General features: G+C 47.3%; 2 protein-coding genes across 2 annotated transcripts in view; one reads left to right on the forward strand and one right to left on the reverse strand.

Moving 5' to 3' along the window:
* NOS2 (nitric oxide synthase 2) lies at nt 1-15451 on the forward strand (the record flags this gene model as incomplete). The annotated part of the gene is made up of 26 exons (XM_083874969.1): nt 1-282; nt 895-991; nt 1162-1284; nt 1375-1523; nt 2950-3112; nt 3491-3582; nt 3920-4061; nt 4420-4559; nt 5108-5282; nt 5603-5704; nt 6290-6484; nt 6890-6972; nt 7284-7428; nt 7659-7763; nt 7932-7981; nt 8078-8252; nt 8720-8852; nt 9239-9317; nt 9766-9944; nt 10577-10740; nt 11512-11722; nt 12045-12132; nt 12545-12666; nt 13694-13842; nt 14515-14709; nt 15371-15451. Exons 1-26 carry the CDS (start codon nt 176-178, stop codon nt 15449-15451), a joined length of 3444 nt encoding a protein of 1147 aa, XP_083731095.1. The 5' UTR covers nt 1-175.
* Nucleotides 15452-17475: 2024 nt separating this feature from the next.
* The window catches only part of KSR1 (kinase suppressor of ras 1), a gene marked incomplete at its 5' end in the record, with an annotated part of 50147 nt that continues 46618 nt past the window's right edge, over nt 17476-21004 (reverse strand). The window contains 2 exons of the mRNA XM_083875225.1: nt 17476-18097; nt 18242-20045. Of these exons, the coding sequence (XP_083731351.1) occupies nt 19967-20045 (79 nt within the window). The 3' untranslated portion in view covers nt 17476-18097; nt 18242-19966. The remainder of the gene's footprint in view (nt 18098-18241; nt 20046-21004) is intronic.

The following is a 21004-nucleotide window of genomic DNA, read 5'->3' on the forward strand; positions in this document are numbered from 1 at the left end:
GTGTTAGGTTAGATCACTTAGGCTGGTGAGGTTCTGAGAGATGTTAAAGGGAGTTGCCTTCTTGGGTAAAAACTGACCTTGTTGGGTTTTTTACGTCCTTAGAAGTGTTCCCACATCACAAGGTTTCAGCACAGTGAAGTAAAACCACAAAAAAAAAAAAAAAAAAGCAGACAAAATGCTGTGCCCGTGGCACTTCGTGTTCAAATCTCATGGTGCCAAGAGCCGGAACCCCAAAGAGAAGGACGTCAACAACAACGTGGAGAAAAATAAGAAGATCCATGGGTAAGATCCTGGGTTTTAATGGTTTCATAGTTTATCTTTGATTTGAAAAGGGAAGATATTAAGTGGTTTGGGTCCCAGAGAAACCTGTAATGTGTTTCCAAAATACTGATATTGACCAAAGAACTGTGAGTCTCTGGGTGGTGTAACTTGGTAATGAACACTAAACAGTTAAACAGTCATTGAGGATAATAAATCATTTGTTTTCTCTTTCATAGTCTTAAATTTATTTGTTATCATGGTTTCAGGTATTCTAACTCTCAGGAGGTGTGTATGCTATAAAAATAGCAAAGTGATTATTTATACTGTAGCTAAGTTGGTGAAGTAGTTCATACACAATACTGTATAAAATAAGTTTGCACGTGCATCTTAAATTTCTCAGTCTTCAGGGTGTTACTTATTTGAGGTTTCATATCCTTCCTTTCCTTCCACACAGTGCTCTGGGGAGGGGGTACTGTGCCTTTACTACTGAGTGCTGCCCACTGCCCCTGCTGGGCTATGGGCTCAGGACAGATTTCAGTGACAGCACTGAGCATCACCTCCTGCTGATGCTGAGAGCAAAGCATAACAGAAAACACCTTACCTTGTACTGACTTTTCTTTCTCTCTGTTGAAGCTCAGAAAAGGATGATGCCAAAGTGCAGGATCCAAGCAAGAAGCAGATGGAGAGGCCGCCCACTGTAACTCCAGCAAAGCCCAGTGAGGGAGGAGAGGTCTGTTCCAGCATCATTGTTTGCTCCATTGTTTGGAGCAGATCACATTTATATCTAGTTTCTTGAATTTAATCTGAAATATTTTGATATTAACATTAACTATAAAGTGAAACTGAAAGATATTCAATAGGTCTGAAGTCAGTATGCATTTTTATCTGTTCTCTGCCCAGAATCTCTCTCCAAATGGCATCAAAGTTTCAAACCAAATACCAGGATGTCCAAGACATGTAAATGTAAGAAACTTGGAGAATGGATCCAGCTTTCTTGACACACTACACCTGACTGCAAAAGAGGTAAAGTATGGAAATACGAACGGGGAGTTTTCAGAAATGTTAAAAGATACAGAGTGCAGCATTGTTTTTTTACATGTTATTGTTTTTCAGGTTATGAATTGCCGGAACACAGCCTGCCAAGGGTCACTCATGACTCCTAAGGGCATGACAAGGGGTACCAGAGATGGGCCAGTTCCACTGGAAGAACTTTTACCTCAGGCAATAGACTTCGTCAATCAGTACTACAGTTCATTTAAAGAGTAAGTCAGTTTGATTTTTGGTATAAAATCCTCTACCTACCTGTCTGTCTGTGAGCCTCCAGGAGGGTTTGGTTTCTTCACAGCTCTTGGCAACTATCCTGTTACATAGCATGCATTCAAAAATACATGAGGACTGTTAAAAATGCTAAATAAAACTGTCATTGCACTTCATGTGCTCCAGCTGCCAATCCAAGATCTTGGGAACACAGGGAAGGACTCAGGGCCATGCACTCCTCAGCTCCATCCCTTTGGCGGGTGCTACATGCCAATACATTGAGGACTCTCTGCCAGAGTGTTACCTTCTGTTTTCATGAGATTAGCTGCACTCAGATCAGTCCCTTTTGTTTGTGCTGTTCCAAGTATCTTTCCTCTGTGTTCCTCTCAAGGCTTTAGCCAAAGATTGGAAGGCCAGTGTAGCCTCTCACCCTTGCTCTGTGTTATCAACATAACTCACTGAGCACTCTGAGAGGGGTTTGTGTTTTCACAAAAATGGCCATGGTGCAGAGGAATCTTGTTGCAGGAAATGCTGGAAGAGCTGATGTCCAAGGGCTTGCAGTGACATTCCACATGATGAGCTTTCAAGCAACTGTTCAGTGTTTGCTCATCCCATTAAAAAGCATTATCAAACTTTCAAAGGGACTCAGCCAGATAACGACCACTTCTTTAGACACTTTGAACTCCTTGCAAATCTTTCCTCCCTCTGAATCTGTCTGAAAGTCCCTGTCATACACACAGGCTGTCCTCACCAGCTTATTGCATTTGCACATCCCTGTGTCTCTGCTCATGGCTGTTTGATCACACTGATTTACACTATCTCACATGCTTGCCCTTGATCTTTCATCTTGCTGAAAATGTGAAAACCCTCAGACAGTGCAGGCTATTTTCATTCTGTCTGTAAGACAACAAAACAATTTTTGTCTCTGCTGTGATAAACATTTTCTAATGTTTTGACTTCATTCTCTGTTATCAAACTCAAGAATTTTAGAGCTGGTTTTACTGACAAAGGAATTGCTCAGCACTTCCTTTTAGGAATGAAAATCTTACTTTACTCAGAAGAGCTGTGGCCTTGTAAACACAATGGAACTTGAGAAGACAGTCACTCAGCCCACACATGCCCTGAAACTCACCTGTTCTCTTGTTTTCGTTTCCTTGTGATTTTTTTTTCAAATTAATCTAGAAAATCCAAATTTAAACCAAAAACTTACACAGAATAGCTTGTGGCCAATCTGTGCGTGTATTGGGTGGTGAAAGGATGGTGTCACTACTTAAATTTCTACTGTGTTAGTTTCTTCACGGGGCCCATAAGCTGTGTCCTTGCACTCCATAAGGATAGGTTTTAAATTCTGAAGCCAAAACATAAAGAGAACATCTGCACTTTGAAGGAAATTCTCATTGTTTCTTTTCATGGCTGTTTCCTGTCCAAAAGGTCAAAAAACAAAGACTATCTGGCCCGTCTGGAAGCAGTGACCAAGGAGATAGAAACAACAGGGACCTACCAGCTGACAAAGGAGGAGCTGACCTTTGCTGCCAAGCAGGCCTGGAGGAACGCGCCCAGGTGCATCGGGAGAATCCAGTGGTCCAACCTGCAGGTGAGCTCTGCATCTGCACCTGAGCTCTGGCCAAACACTCCTCTGCTGTCACTCAGGAGAATGTCCTTTCCTTTGCTAGAACATAGAGGACTCCCTCCTGTCTATATCAGGAGATTGGTTTCTTTATAGTTCTCTGCTTCGTGGCTGAATGAAAATGTGTAGCAGTATAGAAACCAGGTGTGTCATGGAACCTGCTGCATGTTTTGGTCCTTGGTGGATTGTTGTGGGTGAAAATGATACATTTCAGAACTCTAAAAATGAACCTTTCCTAGTGGAGTCACAATCTTTCCATTCCTTAAGTGCATAGGAAAAATAACGATTTCGCATTACTGTTTCAAAATTAGTCTTCTTCTTTACATTTCTGTTGGAAACACACAGGTGTTTGATGCACGGGACTGTAAAACAGCCAAGGAAATGTTTGAGCATCTCTGTAATCATATTCGGTATTCCACAAACAATGGTAATATAAGGTAGGTCTCAAATTTTAATTTTAAACAACAAAAATCACATCCAGATCTGGCTTCAAAAACACATTAAATGGTCTATCTAAACATTTTGACAACTTGTCTCTGCTCTTAATTTTCCTGGTACCTACATTTTCCTCTCATGTTCCATCAACTATTTTGAAAATGTATAACTTTCATGGCTGATGTTACAAAACCTCTTGCAATTCCTGGGGCAAAGAGATGATGTGAAGATTTGGGGAGGTGGGTAAAGAAGGTGGATGACTTTAGCAGTGTGAAAGGCTTCCTGTTGGCACCAGCAAGAGCAGTGGGCTGTGTTAAGGTGTGTGCTGTCCCGGGGCAGGTCGGCCATCACGGTGTTCCCGCAGAGGACGGACGGGCGGCACGATTTCCGCGTGTGGAACGCCCAGCTGATCCGCTATGCCGGGTACACCCTGCCTGATGGCTCTGTGCTGGGGGACCCTGCCACCCTGGAGTTCACACAGGTACAGCCCCAGCCACCACTGCTGCTGCTGCCCACCTCCCTGGGGATAAACCATCTGCATGTTTACACACAGTGGGAGGGAGGTGAGGAGTGAATGGGATGTTCTGCCCCACAGGAACAATAATTTCCTACAGTTCTGATATAAAAGTGTTGCCCTCCATCTCAGAACAGGCTAATACTGTCAGGAGACACAACCAGGGACACAACCAGTACTTCATCAGCATGACTCAACATCGTTTGAATGAACCTTTTTCACTTAGAGTTTACCTCAGCAGGCTTCAGAGGGTTAAAATTCTTTTGTCTTCAGATCTGAAGGGGAAACCTGAAAAGAACACAAAATGTGCTCTCTGTATTTGCAGTTGTGCATCGAGCTTGGGTGGAAGCCGAAATATGGCCGCTTTGATGTACTTCCACTTGTTCTCCAAGCAAATGGCCAGGACCCAGAAATATTTGAAATACCTCCAGAAATTGTCCTCCAAGTGCCAATGGAGCATCCAAAGTAAGCACACAAGATTTAGATAATTGCATTTTTGCCTCTGCCTCACCTTGGCAGGTTATTGGGCTGCGCCTGTGGCAGTAGTTTTATGAGTTCTTTGTCAGGATGAAATGATGGTAAATCATCCTGAAAGACAAAATGCCTCTTAGAACAAAGAAATGAGATTTAAATTAAGGAAGCAAATTGCAGTTTTGTTGGAAGACTTTTTTCCCAACTTACATTTCAATTATATTCAGAATTTTAAAAATCCTAATTTCTTATGCTAGAGTAATACACATGTAACATTGAACCCATAACCATGTTTATTGCCTTTCTCTTGTTTTTCTCTTCTTGCTTGCTTTGGGACTGGCCTGCAGATTGCAGAACTCTGTAATATGGTTCTGCAGCTCCTGTAGCTGGTGATTCCCAAATACTTCACTGAAAACTACTGTGAGTTTCTTCAGACCCTGGTCCAGGGTCTCTCCTAGAATTGATACTCTTCATCTTCCTGTGCTTTTCTGTTTTTTGAGGAAAAGACACACAAATAATAACTCAAGCTGGTTGTTTGGCAGGTACGAGTGGTTCAAGGAGCTGGGCCTGCAGTGGTATGGGCTGCCTGCTGTGGCCAACATGCTGCTGGAGGTGGGAGGGCTGGAGTTCACTGCCTGTCCCTTCAATGGCTGGTACATGGGGACAGAGATTGGAGTGCGGGACTTCTGCGACGCCCAGCGCTACAACATCCTCAAGGTACCTGGGCTGGGCTGGGCTGAAGGGGAGGGAACTCGCTGCAGAAACAGTTTTGGATAAGAGACACTATCAGTGTTCACTGGGATGGGAGGGAACTACTCCCTCCTTTATGAATCCTCAAGAGCCAGAACTCCAAAATTCCAGTTTACCTTTAATCTCAGGTGTTTCTGCTGCCATCACCTTCCCCAACATGAGACTGACTCTTTCCCCTTCTGCACGACTTTTTCCTGATACAAAGTTGATGAGGTTGAGAAATCATGGGGTCTAAGTTCTGTATAGTAAATTTCCTTTTCCCTTTTCTCTCTCTTTTTCACATGTAGGAGGTAGGGAGCAGAATGGGACTGGAAACAAACAACCTGTCATCATTATGGAAGGACAGAGCTGTTGTAGAGGTCAATGTGGCTGTGCTTCACAGCTTCCAGGTAAATCACTGAGTGTGGGATCTGGAGGGACACTGAACACTCACTGTCCCTTTTTCCTCTCACTCAATGGAGTTGGCATTATGATTCCAAAAGAGTTATTCTTGATTTACACCTGAGAAAGTAGAGGAATTCATATTTCCTCACAGGTAAAGGCAGAAGGAAGAGAAAAAAGAAAAGGAAGTTAAGGGCAAGATTTTTTATCCATTTAACATATTTATCTATGTTTAAAAACTTCTGTAAAGCCATTGGATTCATTTATTTCATTTTCAATTGCAGTTTACTGTACCATGACAATATGAAAAGTTGGTAAAAATGAGTCAGAGGCTTTGCAGCATACACTCCCAGTGCTGCAGAGGTAAAATGCTGATGTTAAAGAAAAGATCTAAGAGTCCCTAATCAAAGGCCCACACCCCAGTCTGTATCTTTACAGTAACTGCTGATAGTATTTATTTCCCATGAATTCTCCCTTGACCCTGAGTAAAGTCCTTGAAATATTGACCAAAGCAAGAGGATTACTTTAGCTACACTAGATAGAAGGCAGACTGGGGTTTTCAACGCAGGCTTTTCTTTTTGCCATTGTTGCAGAAGCAGAATGTGACCATCATGGATCACCACTCGGCCGCAGAGTCCTTCATGAAGTACATGCAGAGCGAGTTCCGCGCGCGGGGCGGGTGTCCCGCAGACTGGGTCTGGATTGTCCCACCCATGTCAGGCAGCATAACCCCCGTGTTCCACCAGGAGATGATGAACTACGTCCTCACGCCCTTCTATTACTACCAGGTACACATCATCAAAAAGAAAAACCGACTCTAGCAGACAGTGCAGGTGCCATACAGGACCTGAGGGAGTCTGGGCGCCAAGCCCTGGTTCCTGCAAGTTCACTAGACAGGTTCAGAGGTTACAGACAGGAGATACTTTATGTGGGAGGTGCTGTTAGCTCTGTTGAATTCTCTGGCTTTAAGTAAAATGCAGTTTAATGCACCAGAGATTGATCCCATATTTTTACTCAGAGGATTGTATATACAGATTCAATTTGATATAGCCCCTTAAATATACATCTATTTATGTATATAAATATATATAAATACATTTTTAAAAATAAACAAATAAATATATATGTTTGTATATGTTTACATAGTATTTTGCATTCTTTGGCTAAAGCATAACTTTTTTTTTTTTTTAAAGTTGGATGCATGGAAAACACATGTGTGGCATGATGAGACCCGGAGGCCAAAGAAAAAAGAAATAAAGTTTAGCATCTTGGCAAAGTAAGTTGTTCAAATAAGATTCTTCATGTTTTGTCCAACTGTTCTATTCTTGTAATGTTTCTGCTCTACTTCTTTTTAAAAAATTGTTATAGTAGAGAACCTTTGAGTGGTTTGAATCATAGCCTTACCTGTCCAGCCTGAGGTAACATCCCTGTCTAAGGTTCTTGCTCGGGGCTAACTGGAGTGTGTTGCTTCTGAACCACCTTCCAAAGAAAAGCCATGCTCAAGCCCAGTCCTTCCTAGCTTGTTTGTGAGTCACCCTGAATTAGTGTAGCTCCATTCCAAGCAGTGTGTGATTGTTCTCTCCCCAGGGCTGTGCTCTTTGCATCCTCACTGATGCGAGGGGTGATGGCCACCAGGGCCAAGGTCACCGTCATCTTCGCTACAGAGACCGGCAAGTCAGAGACACTGGCCAACAACCTGTGCAGCCTGTTCAGCTGTGCCTTCAGCACCCAGGTGAGCAGGACAGGTCAGCCACACCACCTGGAGACAGGAGCTTGGCTTCTGCAGCCTTTTCTGTTCTCCAAACCCGTGTTTTGAACATTCTGTGAAAACAAGTTGGACTAGAATTTTGATTTTGTATTTATTTAGCATAAAGCTGTGTAAGTTTGGTCAGCGGTCATCTGAGATGTCAAAGGCTAGTTCTTATGTCTGCTAGCAATTCTCATGAGCTCTATTCCTTCCAGATTCTGTGCATGAATGAGTACAACATTAGTGACCTGGAAAAAGAAACACTTCTTTTAGTGGTTACTAGCACTTTTGGAAATGGAGATTCTCCAGGTAACGGAAAGGTAATGTCCACCTCAGAAGTGTCTATGAGACTCACTTAAAGACCAAAGACAAACCTTTCATTTATCTCATGTCCTTCAGTAAAATATGGATCAAGTTTCAAATCAGAGTATTCTTTCTTGTACCAGAGTATTTTTCTAACCTCAAGTATTTTATGTATTTTTATGCAGACCTTTAGGGACTCCTTGCTCGGACTGAAACTGCTGAAAAACAAAATTAGGTAAAAATACTTTGTTGTTTGGTTTGCATGTGATTGAGTCCTTTAGCACTCCATAAAAGCATAACACAGCAATGTTCTTTTCATCTCCTTCTGCAGATATGCTGTGTTTGGGCTGGGGTCCAGCATGTACCCAGAGTTCTGTGCCTTTGCTCACACCATTGACCAGAAACTGGCCCTACTTGGGGCTTCCCAGCTCACTCCAATGGGTGAAGGGGATTCACTCAGTGGGCAGGAAGAAGCTTTCCGCAGCTGGGCAGTCAATGCTTTCAAGGTGAATACGGAAACACATCCCATATCCTGGTCATTCATCCATTCATTTTAGTTCAGTTCCCATAAAAATGAGGGGAAATGAAGGGAACCAAACATCTGAATTTATATCTGAATTTGGAACTCCCCTCTTCTCTACTGCTTGCCTAACTTGGAGAGGGAAGTGGGTCCCATTTCTGTCATATTTGAATATCTGCACAAAATTGTGTGAGCCCTTTTGGATAATGGAATACTCAGTGTGAACAAGTGCAGCATCAAACATCTGAATTTTTTGCAGTAGATGTTTTTTAGCTATACTGTTATAGAAGTGGAACCCTACTGAACTCACTGAACACACACACCAGGGGCACTAAAAACCAGCAATCTGTGAAACTGATACCTCCTTATTAGGATTATAACATTGCTAAGAATATTTCTTTTTTACTGTGAATAGCCTTTATTTCTGTGTTTTTTGTTTTTTTTTTTATCTAGACTGCTTGTGACATTTTTAACATCCGTGGGAGAGACAGTATTCAGTTGCCCAAGATCTACACCTCTGAGGAAGGCTGGGACCCTGCCAGTTACAGGCTAGCACACGACTCCCAGCCCATGGACCTGGTTAAAGGTATTGCTCCCACCTTCCCCTCCCTCTGCCTTTGCTGCTTCAGAGGGGCTGGACTCTGAAGGTTTCTCAGAAGTGCTCTTGGCCCTGCTGGATGGCAGAATGCATATAATGAAGTATGTGGTCAGATTTAAAAAGACATTGGTTTACATTGCATAAGTTATCTTTCCCAGCACAGTAACACCAGAGCTATCACCTTTAGACAGCCCCAGAAGAACAAAGCTGAGATGAACTGCTTTTAGTCAGGAAATGGGGCACACACAACTGACTGATGGTTGGTCACCTTCTAGGGAAAGTGTGGTTCAGTTCTCCTCTGCACATTATTTGAAGATATTTTAAACAAACTTAACCACAGAGTTACCAAGAGTCATATCCTCTTTTCTCACCAGCTCTTGCAAGCATTCATGGAAAAGATGTCATTCCCATGAAGCTGAAATTCAGGCAGAATCTTCAAAGTTCGAAATCCAGGTATGCTACCTCATTTTTTTTTTAATATTGCAATACTACATTTTACTAAAATCTTAACCATCTAAAGTGCCTGGTTATAAACATCTTCTCCCTGCAGTTATTACAAAAATATATAGGAATTTTGTACTGTCCTTAGTAGAATCATGTGAGCTGTGCAGTCTGCAGTGGGACAGAACTTCCACTGGCTGATTCCAGGCATGTTTATTCTGAACTGGACAGACCAGGCAGAACCTCAGCACCCAGTTGGTTTGGATACAAGTACTTCACATGCCTGGAATCTGATTTGTTTAAGTCTCTGTGAAGCCTTAAGCTGGTCTGGTATTTGGTAATGAACACAAGGGAGCCCTTGCCAACTGCCACTGCAGATTTATTCCTTTCCCGTGCAGTCCAAGGGAAATCCTGTCCATGTAACCAAGATCTGTCTCATTTCTCTTCCTTTGCTGCCCAGTCGTGTCACCATTCTGGTCAAACTTCACTGTGAGACTGATCAGGAAGTGCATTACCTTCCTGGGGAGCACGTTGGGATCTTCCCAGGCAACCAGGCAGAGTTAGTCCAGGGCATCATTGCACGAGTCAAGGATGCCCCTCCAGCTGATCAGATCATCAGGCTTGAAACCTGCACTGATGGTGAGTTGGGTCTCTTTAGACAAAACAACAGAGGATGTTGGACAGATTCCCTTAAAATTCCTAAGAATTTTTGTTGACTGAATTTGATTCTATGATCATTTTCTAAAGTTTCAATAGGATTTTGTTGCTGCTTTTTAGTTCTTCTTATAATTCTTGGTTCTTGTTTTGCCCTTTCTGGCAAAACCATGATTTCATCAGGGTTTGCAGAGGTACCTGACATGCCACTGTAATTCAGTTGCTGAATTGGCCATTGACTGCAATTAAATTAATCAATAGTTTGCTTATTGTTGCTACATGTAAGAGTCCTAAAATAGACTTGTATGTCCAACCCATCTTTCCTGTACTAGTAGGAACAGTCATAGGATTCTGGAACACAGAAAGACAGTTTCCCCAAGTGAAACACTGTGACTTTCCAAGTGGTATTTTGTTGTCATGAAGTTTTCTGTGTCAGATCCATCCCTTACAAAGTGTTCAAAACCTCCCAATAACCTCTTTCAGAAGGGCCCTGTGGTCTAGACCTGTTGCACCCTCACCTGAAGGGGTATTTTGAAGGACACTGAGTTTTGCAAAGCTCTACAGCTGTCAAATAGCTTGGGTGCTGCTAAGTGTCCTTTTCTTTCCCTCATTTCCAGGTGGATACTGGACCAGTCACAGGAAGATTCCAGCCTGCACACTACCCCAGGCTTTGACATACTTGCTTGATATCACTAGTCCACCCTCCCAACAACTGCTAAGAAAATTCTCCCAGCTGGTGACAGAGGAAGGAGACAAGAAGAGGCTGGAGGTGTTGTGTCAGGTGAGCCTTAGGGCTGGAGTTCTGTTTGCAGTGCTGTGCCCTGGGCCCTCTGATGCTCTTTGTAGCAGAAGCTCAAGAATTTTTTGTAGTGATGGACTGTTATGTCTCTGTTACATATTCTGTGGTCTTGGAAAGCCAACCACAGTGAGAGAAAGAGGGGTCTTGAGGCTCATCTTGGGCGTGGGAACCAAGATCTGATGTTTCCTTTGTGGTTCTGGGTGGGTCATTTGCCTGCCTGGTTCTCTTGCCTGGAGGTGGTTTCTGATGAGACACCCCTAAAGACCTTGGGCTTTGCATGTGGAGGAGCTGCAGGGGGGCTGGTAGATGTTTTTGTCAGAGAATTTGCTACCCTGAGAGTCAGAGGGATGTGGCTTTAAGTAATGACTCATAGGTGTGATAAGTGCTGGCTCCTCCTACCCAGGTTCAGGGAGCCTCATGAGGAGTCAGGATCTGGAACTACAAATTTCATGGATGTGCCATGACAGGGAGCTGAGAAATGGATTCTACTTCAGTTTCTTAATCATCACTGAGAGAGCTGTGTCTGAGAACATTGTAGTGGGGGTTCTGAATTTCTGTGTTCAAAATTAAATTATTTCTTAGGAAACCCCAGTATTGTTCCTGGTGAAGTTTTGAGAACTCTTTGTTGCTTTACCTGCATATTTAGTTGAATGTAAAGTAGGAATCTTATTTATAAGTGACATTTTAAATACGTTTGCTCTCCTGAACTCAGCATAACCTGGTAACGTTGTGGTGATGCCCTTTGGCTTTCAGAGCACAGAGGAATACAATAAATGGAAGCTTTCCAACAGACCAAACATCCTGGAGGTCCTGCAGGAGTTCCCCTCTGCTGAGGTGTCCACAGCTTTCCTGCTGGCTCAGCTGCCCCTTCTGAAGCCCAGGTACTATTCTGTCAGCTCCTCCTGTGACATGACAGCCAGAGAGATTCATCTGACAGTTGCAGTTGTAAACTACAGGACACGAGGTAATGAACTGTTCTTTTCATCTCTCTCTTAATTAAATGTTATTTAGGCTACATTGTGGTTCAGGAAAAAACTGTCTGCCATACAGCATGAAGCATATCTGTAATAAAAAATTTGTGTTGTCATACCTGCAGGGCAGGTGTTCAGCCTGGGCCAAGACTTGCTAAAATCCTGCCCCATCATCAGTGTATCCATGTTTTATAAATCATTACTAGACAAAAATTTACTCTAAAAGTATAATTTTAAGTATAAATTATGCTTTTTTTTTAAAAACAGAGGGCTTTTGTGTGCTGACAGAGGTGTTGTGCCTTGCTCTGCTTTCAGATGGAGAAGGGCCCTTGCACCACGGAGTCTGCAGCACGTGGCTGAACACGATAGAGCTCAATGAAACCGTTCCCTGCTTCACCCGCAGGTAAAGGGCAGTAAACAACACAAAGGAGAGTTCCTAGTTCAGCCTCTTCAGTGGGTTTTCCTTTCTTTGGATAGTTTCAAGTGATTGCTGAGTTGAAGCTGGAATAACTTCTCTTTGAGAAGAGAGGGGATTTCCTGTCTTCCGGAGATGAGATCTTTTACTATACCTTACATTTAGTAAAATCACAAATCATTAGAAAATCCTGAATTAGTTCCATTCCTATGCCCCCATCCCCACTGTCGGCTTCTCCACTGCAGAGCAAGGAAAGGGGAGGGAACAGGGAGCTCCCAGGTCAGCCCCACTGCTGCTTTCAGTCTGGGCATTGGGCTGTGCTGCTCGGAGTCATTCGGGCAACTGGACACGAATTCCGGTCAGAAACCAGTTACCTGATTACCATATTCTTGCATTTCAGTGTTAATGAGTTCCACCTCCCGGAGGAGCGGGCCAAGCCCTGCATTCTGATCGGGGCGGGCACGGGCATCGCTCCCTTCAGGAGCTTCTGGCTGCAGCGCCTCTACGACCTGGAGCACAGAGGTGGGTGCGGGCCCGGCAGGGCTGGCTCGGGGACAGCGGACAGGGCTCTGCAGACAGGGCTCTGCAGACAGGGGCTCCTCTGCAGACAGGGGCTCTGCAGACAGGGCTCTGCAGACAGGGGCTCCTCTGCAGACAGGGGCTCTGCAGACAGGGCTCTGCAGACAGGGCTCTGCAGACAGGGCTCTGCAGACACGGCTCTGCAGACAGGGCTCTGCAGACACGGCTCTGCAGACAGGGGCTCCTCTGCAGACAGGGCCCTGCAGACAGGGCTCTGCAGACAGGGCTCTGCAGACAGGGCCCTGCAGACAGGGCCCTGCAGACAAGGGCTCCTCTGCAGACAGGGCTCTGCAGACAGGGGCTCTGCAGACAGGGGCTCTGCAGACAGGGGCTCTGCAGACAGGGCTCTGCAGACAGGGGCTCTGCAGACAGGGGCTCTGCAGACAGGGCTCTGCAGACAGGGCCCTGCAGACAGGGCCCTGCAGACAAGGGCTCCTCTGCAGACAGGGCTCTGCAGACAGGGGACAGCGGACAGGGGCTCTGCAGACAGGGGCTCTGCAGACAAGGGCTCTGCAGACAGGGCTCTGCAGACAGGGCCCTGCAGACAAGGGCTCCTCTGCAGACAGGGCTCTGCAGACAGGGGCTCTGCAGACAGGGGCTCCTCTGCAGACAGGAGCTCTGCAGACAGGGGCTTTGCAGACAGGGCTCTGCAGACAGGGGCTCTGCAGACAGGGACTCTGCAGACAGGGGCTCTGCAGACAGGGCTCTGCAGACAGCGACAGCACAAGGGTCAGAGAGAGCCCCTGCAAAGATCCGCACCCCCGGGCTCATCGGGCACCGCCCCGGAGCCCCTTCCCTGTGCCTGTGCCAGTGCCTGTGCCAGTGTCAGTGCCTGTGTGTCAGTGCCTGTGTCAGTGTCAGTCCCTGTGTCAGTGCCTGTGCCAGTGCCTGTGTCAGTGCCAGTGCCTGTGCCAGTCCCTGTGTCAGTGCCTGCCCCGTGCCCTCAGCCACTGCCCCGCGCTGCTTTCAGGGCTCAAAGGAGGGGACATGATCTTACTGTTCGGCTGCCGGCACCCAGACATGGATCACATCTACCGAGAGGAAACTGAGGAAATGAAGAGGAAGGGAGTCCTGACAGACATCTACACAGCTTACTCCAGGCTGCCTGGCCAAGAGAAAGTAAGGCTGGTTCCTTTGTTCTTTTGGGGTTAACTCCTCCAGAATCATCCCTCAAGTTAAGTCTGGACTCTGTTTGGTCTTAAAAACATGTCAGTGTTTTGCTTCAGAGTATTGTGAGCAGGTTTGAGCTCCTTCAAATGAAGGGAAATCTCCCTGTACACTCCAGCACAAGCAACCTGTGCTATAAATTGCTTTTATAGTTATAACTCCTCACTGCCATAGAGAGGCACATCAGTGCAAACAGCCTTTGAAACTAGAACTGGAATATTTTCAGAAACCTCATATTTTGCAGGATTTGATTACCACATGAGTTAGAAATGAGTTGGCTCTGGCCATTTGTCCCCATTTCAATGACACAGTGACCATGGAGATAATTTTGCATAGAAGAATCTTGCTTGACTGGACTAAACAACAGTACAAAAGTTACCCTCTTCTTAGTTCTCCTGGCAGATAGAAGAGTTTTTGTCTGCTCAAGCTTGATCAAGAGACAGGCCCAGCTTCCAAATCTGGGGCAGCCTGAGGACGTTTTTCACCTTTGCTGCGGTGCAGGGCAGAGCTGGAGCACACGGGGCACTCAGAGCTGCAGTGCCCAGAGCTGCACCAAGGGCCCAGAGCAGCCAAGAGCCAAAGCAGCAGTTCAGAGCCCTGGCACTGAGGGGTTTGTGTCCGCAGGTCTATGTCCAGGACGTCCTGCAGAGGCAGCTGGGGGCCCGGGTGGCGGAGGCGCTGCAGGGGCAGCAGGGACACCTGTTCGTGTGCGGGGACGTGCGCATGGCGCGGGACGTGGCGGCCGCGCTGCGGGCCCTGCTGGCCCGGGCCCTGCGCCTCAGCCCGCAGCAGGCCGAGGAGTTCCTGCAGCAGCTCAAGGTAACTCTGCTCCTCACTGCCCCTTCCCTGCTCCTCGCTGCCCCTTCCCTGCTCCTCACTGCTCCTTCCCTGCTCCTCGCTGCCCCTTCCCTGCTCCTCGCTGTCCCTTCCCTGCTCCTCACTGCCCCTTCCCTGCTCCTTCCCTGCTCCTCACTGCCCCTTTCCTGCTCCTCGCTGCCCCTTCCCTGCTCCTCGCCGCCCCTTCCCTCCAGCGGGCACTGCCCGCCTCAGCTCCTGTGTGCACACAGGGACAGAGCTCTGAGGAAGCCTTGGGACTGCCAGCACAGCTTCTGCTGGCTCAGGGTGACAGAGGAGGGACTCTCCTGCTCTGGGCATGGGGGATCAGGGTGTGGGGAACATCAGGAGCTTGAGGCTTTATTGCACCAACAGAGGAACAGTGAGTTCAGCAATTCGTGGGCCCATCACTAAGAGCCCAATGCCTGGGGCTGCTGCTTTTTGAGACCCTCTTGTTATCAGAACTCGCCCTGGTGCATTTCATTTGTACCTGGGATTCAGGGACCTCCTTTCACTGGCAGTAACAAAAGTCTGCAGTCACAGAACCAGTGCTACAAATGCAAAAGGCCTTTTGGAGACTGAATTGATGGATAAGGAGCAGCTGGCAGCATGTCACTCATCTCTTGGGTGTCCTTTCTTTTTGCAGAGCCAAAAGCGATACCACGAAGATATATTTGGGGCTGTGTTCCCACAGGAAGTCAAAAAAGCTTCACAACCCACCAGCTGAAGAACAAGTCCACGTGTGTTTTAGACAATACTTGCACATTTGTTGTTGTTTTCAAAAAACAAGAGAGTCAAATCCTCCTTCTTATACTTGTTCAATCCCGCATGTGTATAGGATTGTAGGATTTGGCTCTTAAGCCTCAGCCTTAATTAAGTAAAATATTAAATTTAACTTTTGTTGCTATTTATTCTGACACGCTTTTAATACATTATCTTAATAGTGAAAGTGCAAATTATTTTTAATACTATCTATGCTAGTATAAATCTGGTGGGTTTTGTACGTACAAAAAAAATTTAGAGTTTTGTACTAAGTTAGCTAGAGCTGAATTTTTTTTTTTAAATGTACTGTTTATCTTTGTGACCTTATTTATATCAGATTGGTTTACTTGCACATTATCTTCACTTGAAAGCAAGTGGATGGATGGTTGTGTTGCTGGGAGTTGTCTGGCCAGGTGCCTGGATCTGGAGCAGTGTTTGCAAATGAGATAATGATGTGCTGGCCCCCAAGTGGCAACACCTGCTGCACCCACCTCAGACTCTGTCAGCAGGGAGCAGTGGCCAGTTCTGCTTTGTGGGACTCAGGTACATGAACCTCAGCTCTTGTTGTTGTAACAGAGCCCATAGCAGGAAGATCCCAAAAATTCCAAAGCACTTTGTACATTTGAATTCTATGCTCTGGTTTACTTGATTTGTTTGTAATAAAATCTGCCTTTATACTGAGACAAATATATCAGTGTGGATAAAGTGGACAAAGTGTGGATCAGTGAACCTCTTCTTGCTCTTGGCTCCAGCCTGCAAAGGCAGGGAAACAACAAAAGGTCAGGGAAATGCAGGAACCCTGGGGGCTGTTGGGGCAGGCAGGAGCAGGGGGATGAGGGACCGTTAAGGCTCGTTAGGGACACCTGGGGCTCATTAGGGGCACCTGGGGCTCGTTAGGGGCACCTGGAGCTCACAAGGGACAACAAAGGGCTGTTTGTGGGGCAGGGTCTGGCAGACATTACTTGTGTTGGGGTGATTGTTGTGTTGGTGTAAGACTGCTGAGCTCTGGGCGCTGGAGACAGCGAGGCAGGTGAAAGGCTTTTCTTCTCCTTGGCGTTTTGGTAATACCATGTTACATTGCCCGTGTGCTGAGGGGTTCTGCCTGCCCCAGTAACCCCGCTGGGAGCCAGGGCTGGAGCTGCTGCCTCGTCTGGGAGGAGCAGGCTGAGCCCTGAGGATGATGTGGTGTGTCCAGCTTTCCTGGGTCCTGCTCCAGTCAGTTCATTTGTAGCCTGAGCTGTGCTCTGTGAGTTATTTAGTGTTTCCTTTAGGTGAACCCCCATTTCTGTGGCTGCTCTGGGGTTGAGCACCCAGCTGGGCTGGTGAAATGTTCCTGTCCAGTGTGGGGGTTTAAATGTCATCGAGTGTTGCAGGGCAGCTGGCTGGGGCTGGGAATGCTCCCTTACTGCTGGGTTTGTCTCCCCTGGATGTGTGTGCTGCCTGCTCCTGTTCCTGTTGGCTGTGGCTCTCCAGGGCAGAGGGACCCCAGTGTCAGTGCCCAGGGCAGTTCTGGGGTACAGCTGTGAGCAGGGAAACACCAAACTCCACTCACAGCCAGGGCACAGCCTTTGTGCTTGGAGTTTGTGTGGTTCCTCTGCCCTTCAAGTATAATTGAGAATTAAGTTTATTTCTTCTTTATGAAGGACAACAAAGCTCAACTTATCTTAAGCTTTTTGTTGTTTGGGTGTGAGATGCAGAGAAGATGGATCAGATGTAAAAGTGCTTTTATGATGCCCTGGCCCATTGCTGGCAGAACCTTCCTGGGATTAATTAACACCCGGTAATGGCACTTCCAGGGTGGAGAGCAGGGCCTGCCTGGCAGAGCTCTGCCCCACTCTGAGGGTGGGAGGTGGTGGCAGGACCTTGTGAGAGGATGGAGAAGGTGCCTGGGGGTCCCAGAGCAGCCCCAAGTGCTGCTTTTGGGAGGGAAGCAGCTTCTTAAACAGTTCAGTGCTTGGAGAAAAGTCCAGGGTGGCTTCATTACCTATTTAATAATGTGACTCATCATCTCCGGGAGGGAAGACTTTGGTAATTGCCGTGGGTTTGTGCAGGGGAGATCACCTGGAGCCCCTCGGGGGAAGGGCAGGGGCAGAGGGGGTGGAGGAGCTGCTGTGCCGGGGGGTCCCTGGGGGAATTTGCTCCTGTTCTGCTTCAGCTGCAACTCCGTGGGAGGGAAAGGTAAAACCAGGACCCGGTAACACTTGCTTTATCCAGACCAAAGATTTATTCACTGAAAAGATTCCTACATATCCAGAATTCCAGTAGCATAGAGTGCACTCTTTTTTTTTTTTTTTTTTTCCTGGTTGCATAAACTAATACATAAACTGTTGTTAATTCTAACAATTCGTAATTAATTTAATAGCAGTTCTGGAAGACACTCAGTTCATAGAAAATATAAAAAAAATTTGTACTGTACAAAGTTTACATCACATTTGAAAAGAAAACGTGTCCATGTTCACCATGTTACGACCATTTACATTCACTACTGACATGTGGCTCCTGTAGCAGCATTGCACAGCATTGTCACATTGACAGCTCCACCGGGACGGGCTGGGGGGGTGTGACACAAACACGGCCCGGGGCTGTGGCCTGGTGTGCGGGGCCGGGGCTGCTCAGAGCACAGAGGTGTCCCCGGGCTGCGCTGGGGCACAGCAGGAGCTCTCTGTGCTCAGGGGCAGTTCTGGGTGTCCCCCCGGGCCAGGCTGGACCCCAGTCCCCGGGAAAGGCCGGCTCTGAGCGAGCCCCAGGGCAGGACTGGGGCTGGGTGTTCATCCCGAAGGTCCCACAGCCTGACCTGGGCTCCGACACAGGGCCGGACCTGCCCTGGGGACAAAGGGTCACAGTCTGTGGCTGTGAGGAGCCAGGGCACAGCCGGGCCGCTGATCCCACACAGAACCCTCTGGGTGTCCCAGCTCCCGGCCTGCTTTATGCACCCAGAAACTGAGTGAGGAGCGCCCCGAGGCCGCTCTGCCCCCAACACGGACTGAGCCAAGGCCAGTCTGCATCCTGCAGCAGCTCCTGCCCTGCCCTCCCCGAGGCAGGAGGCCCCGCACGGCTCCTCTCAAGGGCAGCACCTTTTTCCCGGCTTTGGCTTTGTGTTGTGCTGCTCTTAATTGAGCAGCACTCGGGGAAAAACAGTTTTTGCTTCAGGCTGCTGACACACTGTTAGCGAGAACAGCAGAGCCTGAGGGGGAACAGGGGATCAGGACAGCAGTGCAGTGCCTGGCCATGCCAAACCCATTTCTCTTTGGGATCTGACACATTGAAGAAGTCTTTGTCAACACTTGTAAGAGGCTCCAACTGACTTGCAGACAGGACTGAGGCTCTCTGCTCAACAGAACTCAGGTTTTGTGCCACTCAGTTCCTTCCACAAGGCAGCGAAACTGAGGGCTGGTGCTTTGCCTGCTCACAGAGGATGGGGGAGCTCACCCCGAGCCTCGGGGATGGTGGTGGGGAAAGGGGAGCCCCTGTACCAGGGCCTGGGATTGATTTCCAAGGGGGATAATGGATCTGCCACCTCAGTGTGGTCACTGGCTGTCACCTCCATAAGCCCCACACTGTGCACTGGAGGAAGGGCTGGATTTGGTTTAAAATTAACCTCTGAAACAAATTTGAGCTGTTGGTTCAGGCAGAACCTCAGGCCCAGATACTGCCTTCTTGGTTACAAGATTTCTGTTATTCTTGAAGGTATTTTTCCTCAAAGCAACTGCTGTAGTTCTGTTTTTCAAAGAATTTACAAGCTCAAACGTGGCCAACTGTAGGCAGTGGCAACACTGGGGGTGTGTGCAGGGGCTCTGAAGCTCTGTGCATCAAGGCCTTAGTCAATGCATTACTTAGGGACAGCTTTTCCCTTGTCCTGTCTCTCTTGCACTTGAACTTGTGCCTAAACTTCAAAAGAATAATTTGGTCCCTGTGCAGAGCTGTGACAAGTCTTGAATTTATTTTTTAAGGCCAGCAATTAATTCCTGTGGGGTTGTATGAGAAGGGACAGGTTTTAGTGCGAGTTCTGTGGAGAAGAGCACTTGAGTCATCAAGTGAGAGCCAGCCCCCATGGCCAGGCACTCTGCCTGCTACAGCCAAACTCAGGGTGGCCCAGCAGCCCTGCTGAACCTGGTGGTTTGGGCCAGTCCCAGAGCACAGGCTGGGCCCAGCCCCAGGAGAGAAGTGACCTCTGGAGGGCCAACACCCCACAGGAGCCACATCACTGCCCCACAGAGAGCAGCTCCTGCTGACCACGGACACGAGGAGCAACCAGAACAGCTCTTCTCTTCGTCAGTGCTATTCGAGAATGGCTGTCCTTCAACTTGATTCACTGTTTATTATGTTTAAAAAAATATAGTTCACACAAAAGTATCATGTAAACATTGTTTAAATAACTGCTGGTGCTCAGGCAGGACACGGGGCTGAGCTGATGGTCTTCGTGGGGTGGCCCCAGGGAGGGTTTTTCTGGTGCTGTGTGGGAGCAGGCAATGACACCGGCCTACAGCTTTGGGTTACTCGGTTCCAGGATTCCCAAGCCAAATCTTTCAAAACGCAGGACAACTTTGCTACTGTTAATGCTGCAGAGAGTGGGGAGGGAGAGGAGAAGGGAGGGGGAAACAGTTACTGATGATTCATCTCACAAAGCTACTGCCCTATCAAAGGAGCTGAAGGGAGTTTGGTTCTGCTCTCGCATCACTTCAGATAACCCAAGAGATGCTCGAGTAATTCAGCAGCAAACACATGAAATTATTCATGCAAACCTCATCAGTGGGAAGAAACTGCACAATCTGATTTGCCCAAGGGGAAGGAGCACAAAGTTTTCCCATGTCTGTACCGTGGGTAGAAGCCTGACACTTGTTTTCAGTGGGCACTTGCTTCCCTTGAAGTAGAAGAGAAGGAAAAACTGACATTTTTCCTTGTAAGAGAAAGGGGAGCTTTGACAAGGTACGTGAATAGGTTAAGAAACCCCAACAGAACAAATCCAAACCCATTTGCTCCTCCCCAGACTCTACAAACACATAAAGGTGTCTCTCCCCTTGCTCTCACACTGCTGGCAGAGCCAGCAGCACTTTCAGCTCAGAGCTTTCCTGAGGAGGCTCAGGGAATGGATGTGGGAGCTTGTCCTTAGACAGCAGAACCCCCTGGGTGTGTGTTCTCCTCTGTCCCTGTCCTCTCCCCTCCAAACCAGTGAAAAGAGACCTTTTCTAGAAGGCACATGTTTGCTGTGGTAGCTGTGACTCTGCCAAGGCCCTACATTGAGTCATTCTGCTGGGCAGGGATGTAAACAGAAGCAAACTGTGACATTCCAAGCACCAGCTCTGCCAGGGGAGGAGCTGAAGGGTGCTCTTGCTTTACCCCTCTTTTACACAACTTTGTAGCTGATCCCAGCTGACCCACGTGGGCCTGCTCTGGACACTGCCCCAGCCTGGTGCTCAGTGGGCAAAGGACCATCAGCTGCTCCAAGGGGAGCAGGGACTATCCTTTTTCCACTCAAGAACTGGCCCTGACAAAACTGACCCTGGCTCCAGGTCTGAGC

Source organism: Zosterops lateralis (genome assembly GCF_965231275.1).
Source record: "Zosterops lateralis genome assembly, chromosome: 19".
Classification (NCBI taxonomy): Eukaryota; Metazoa; Chordata; class Aves; order Passeriformes; family Zosteropidae; genus Zosterops; species Zosterops lateralis.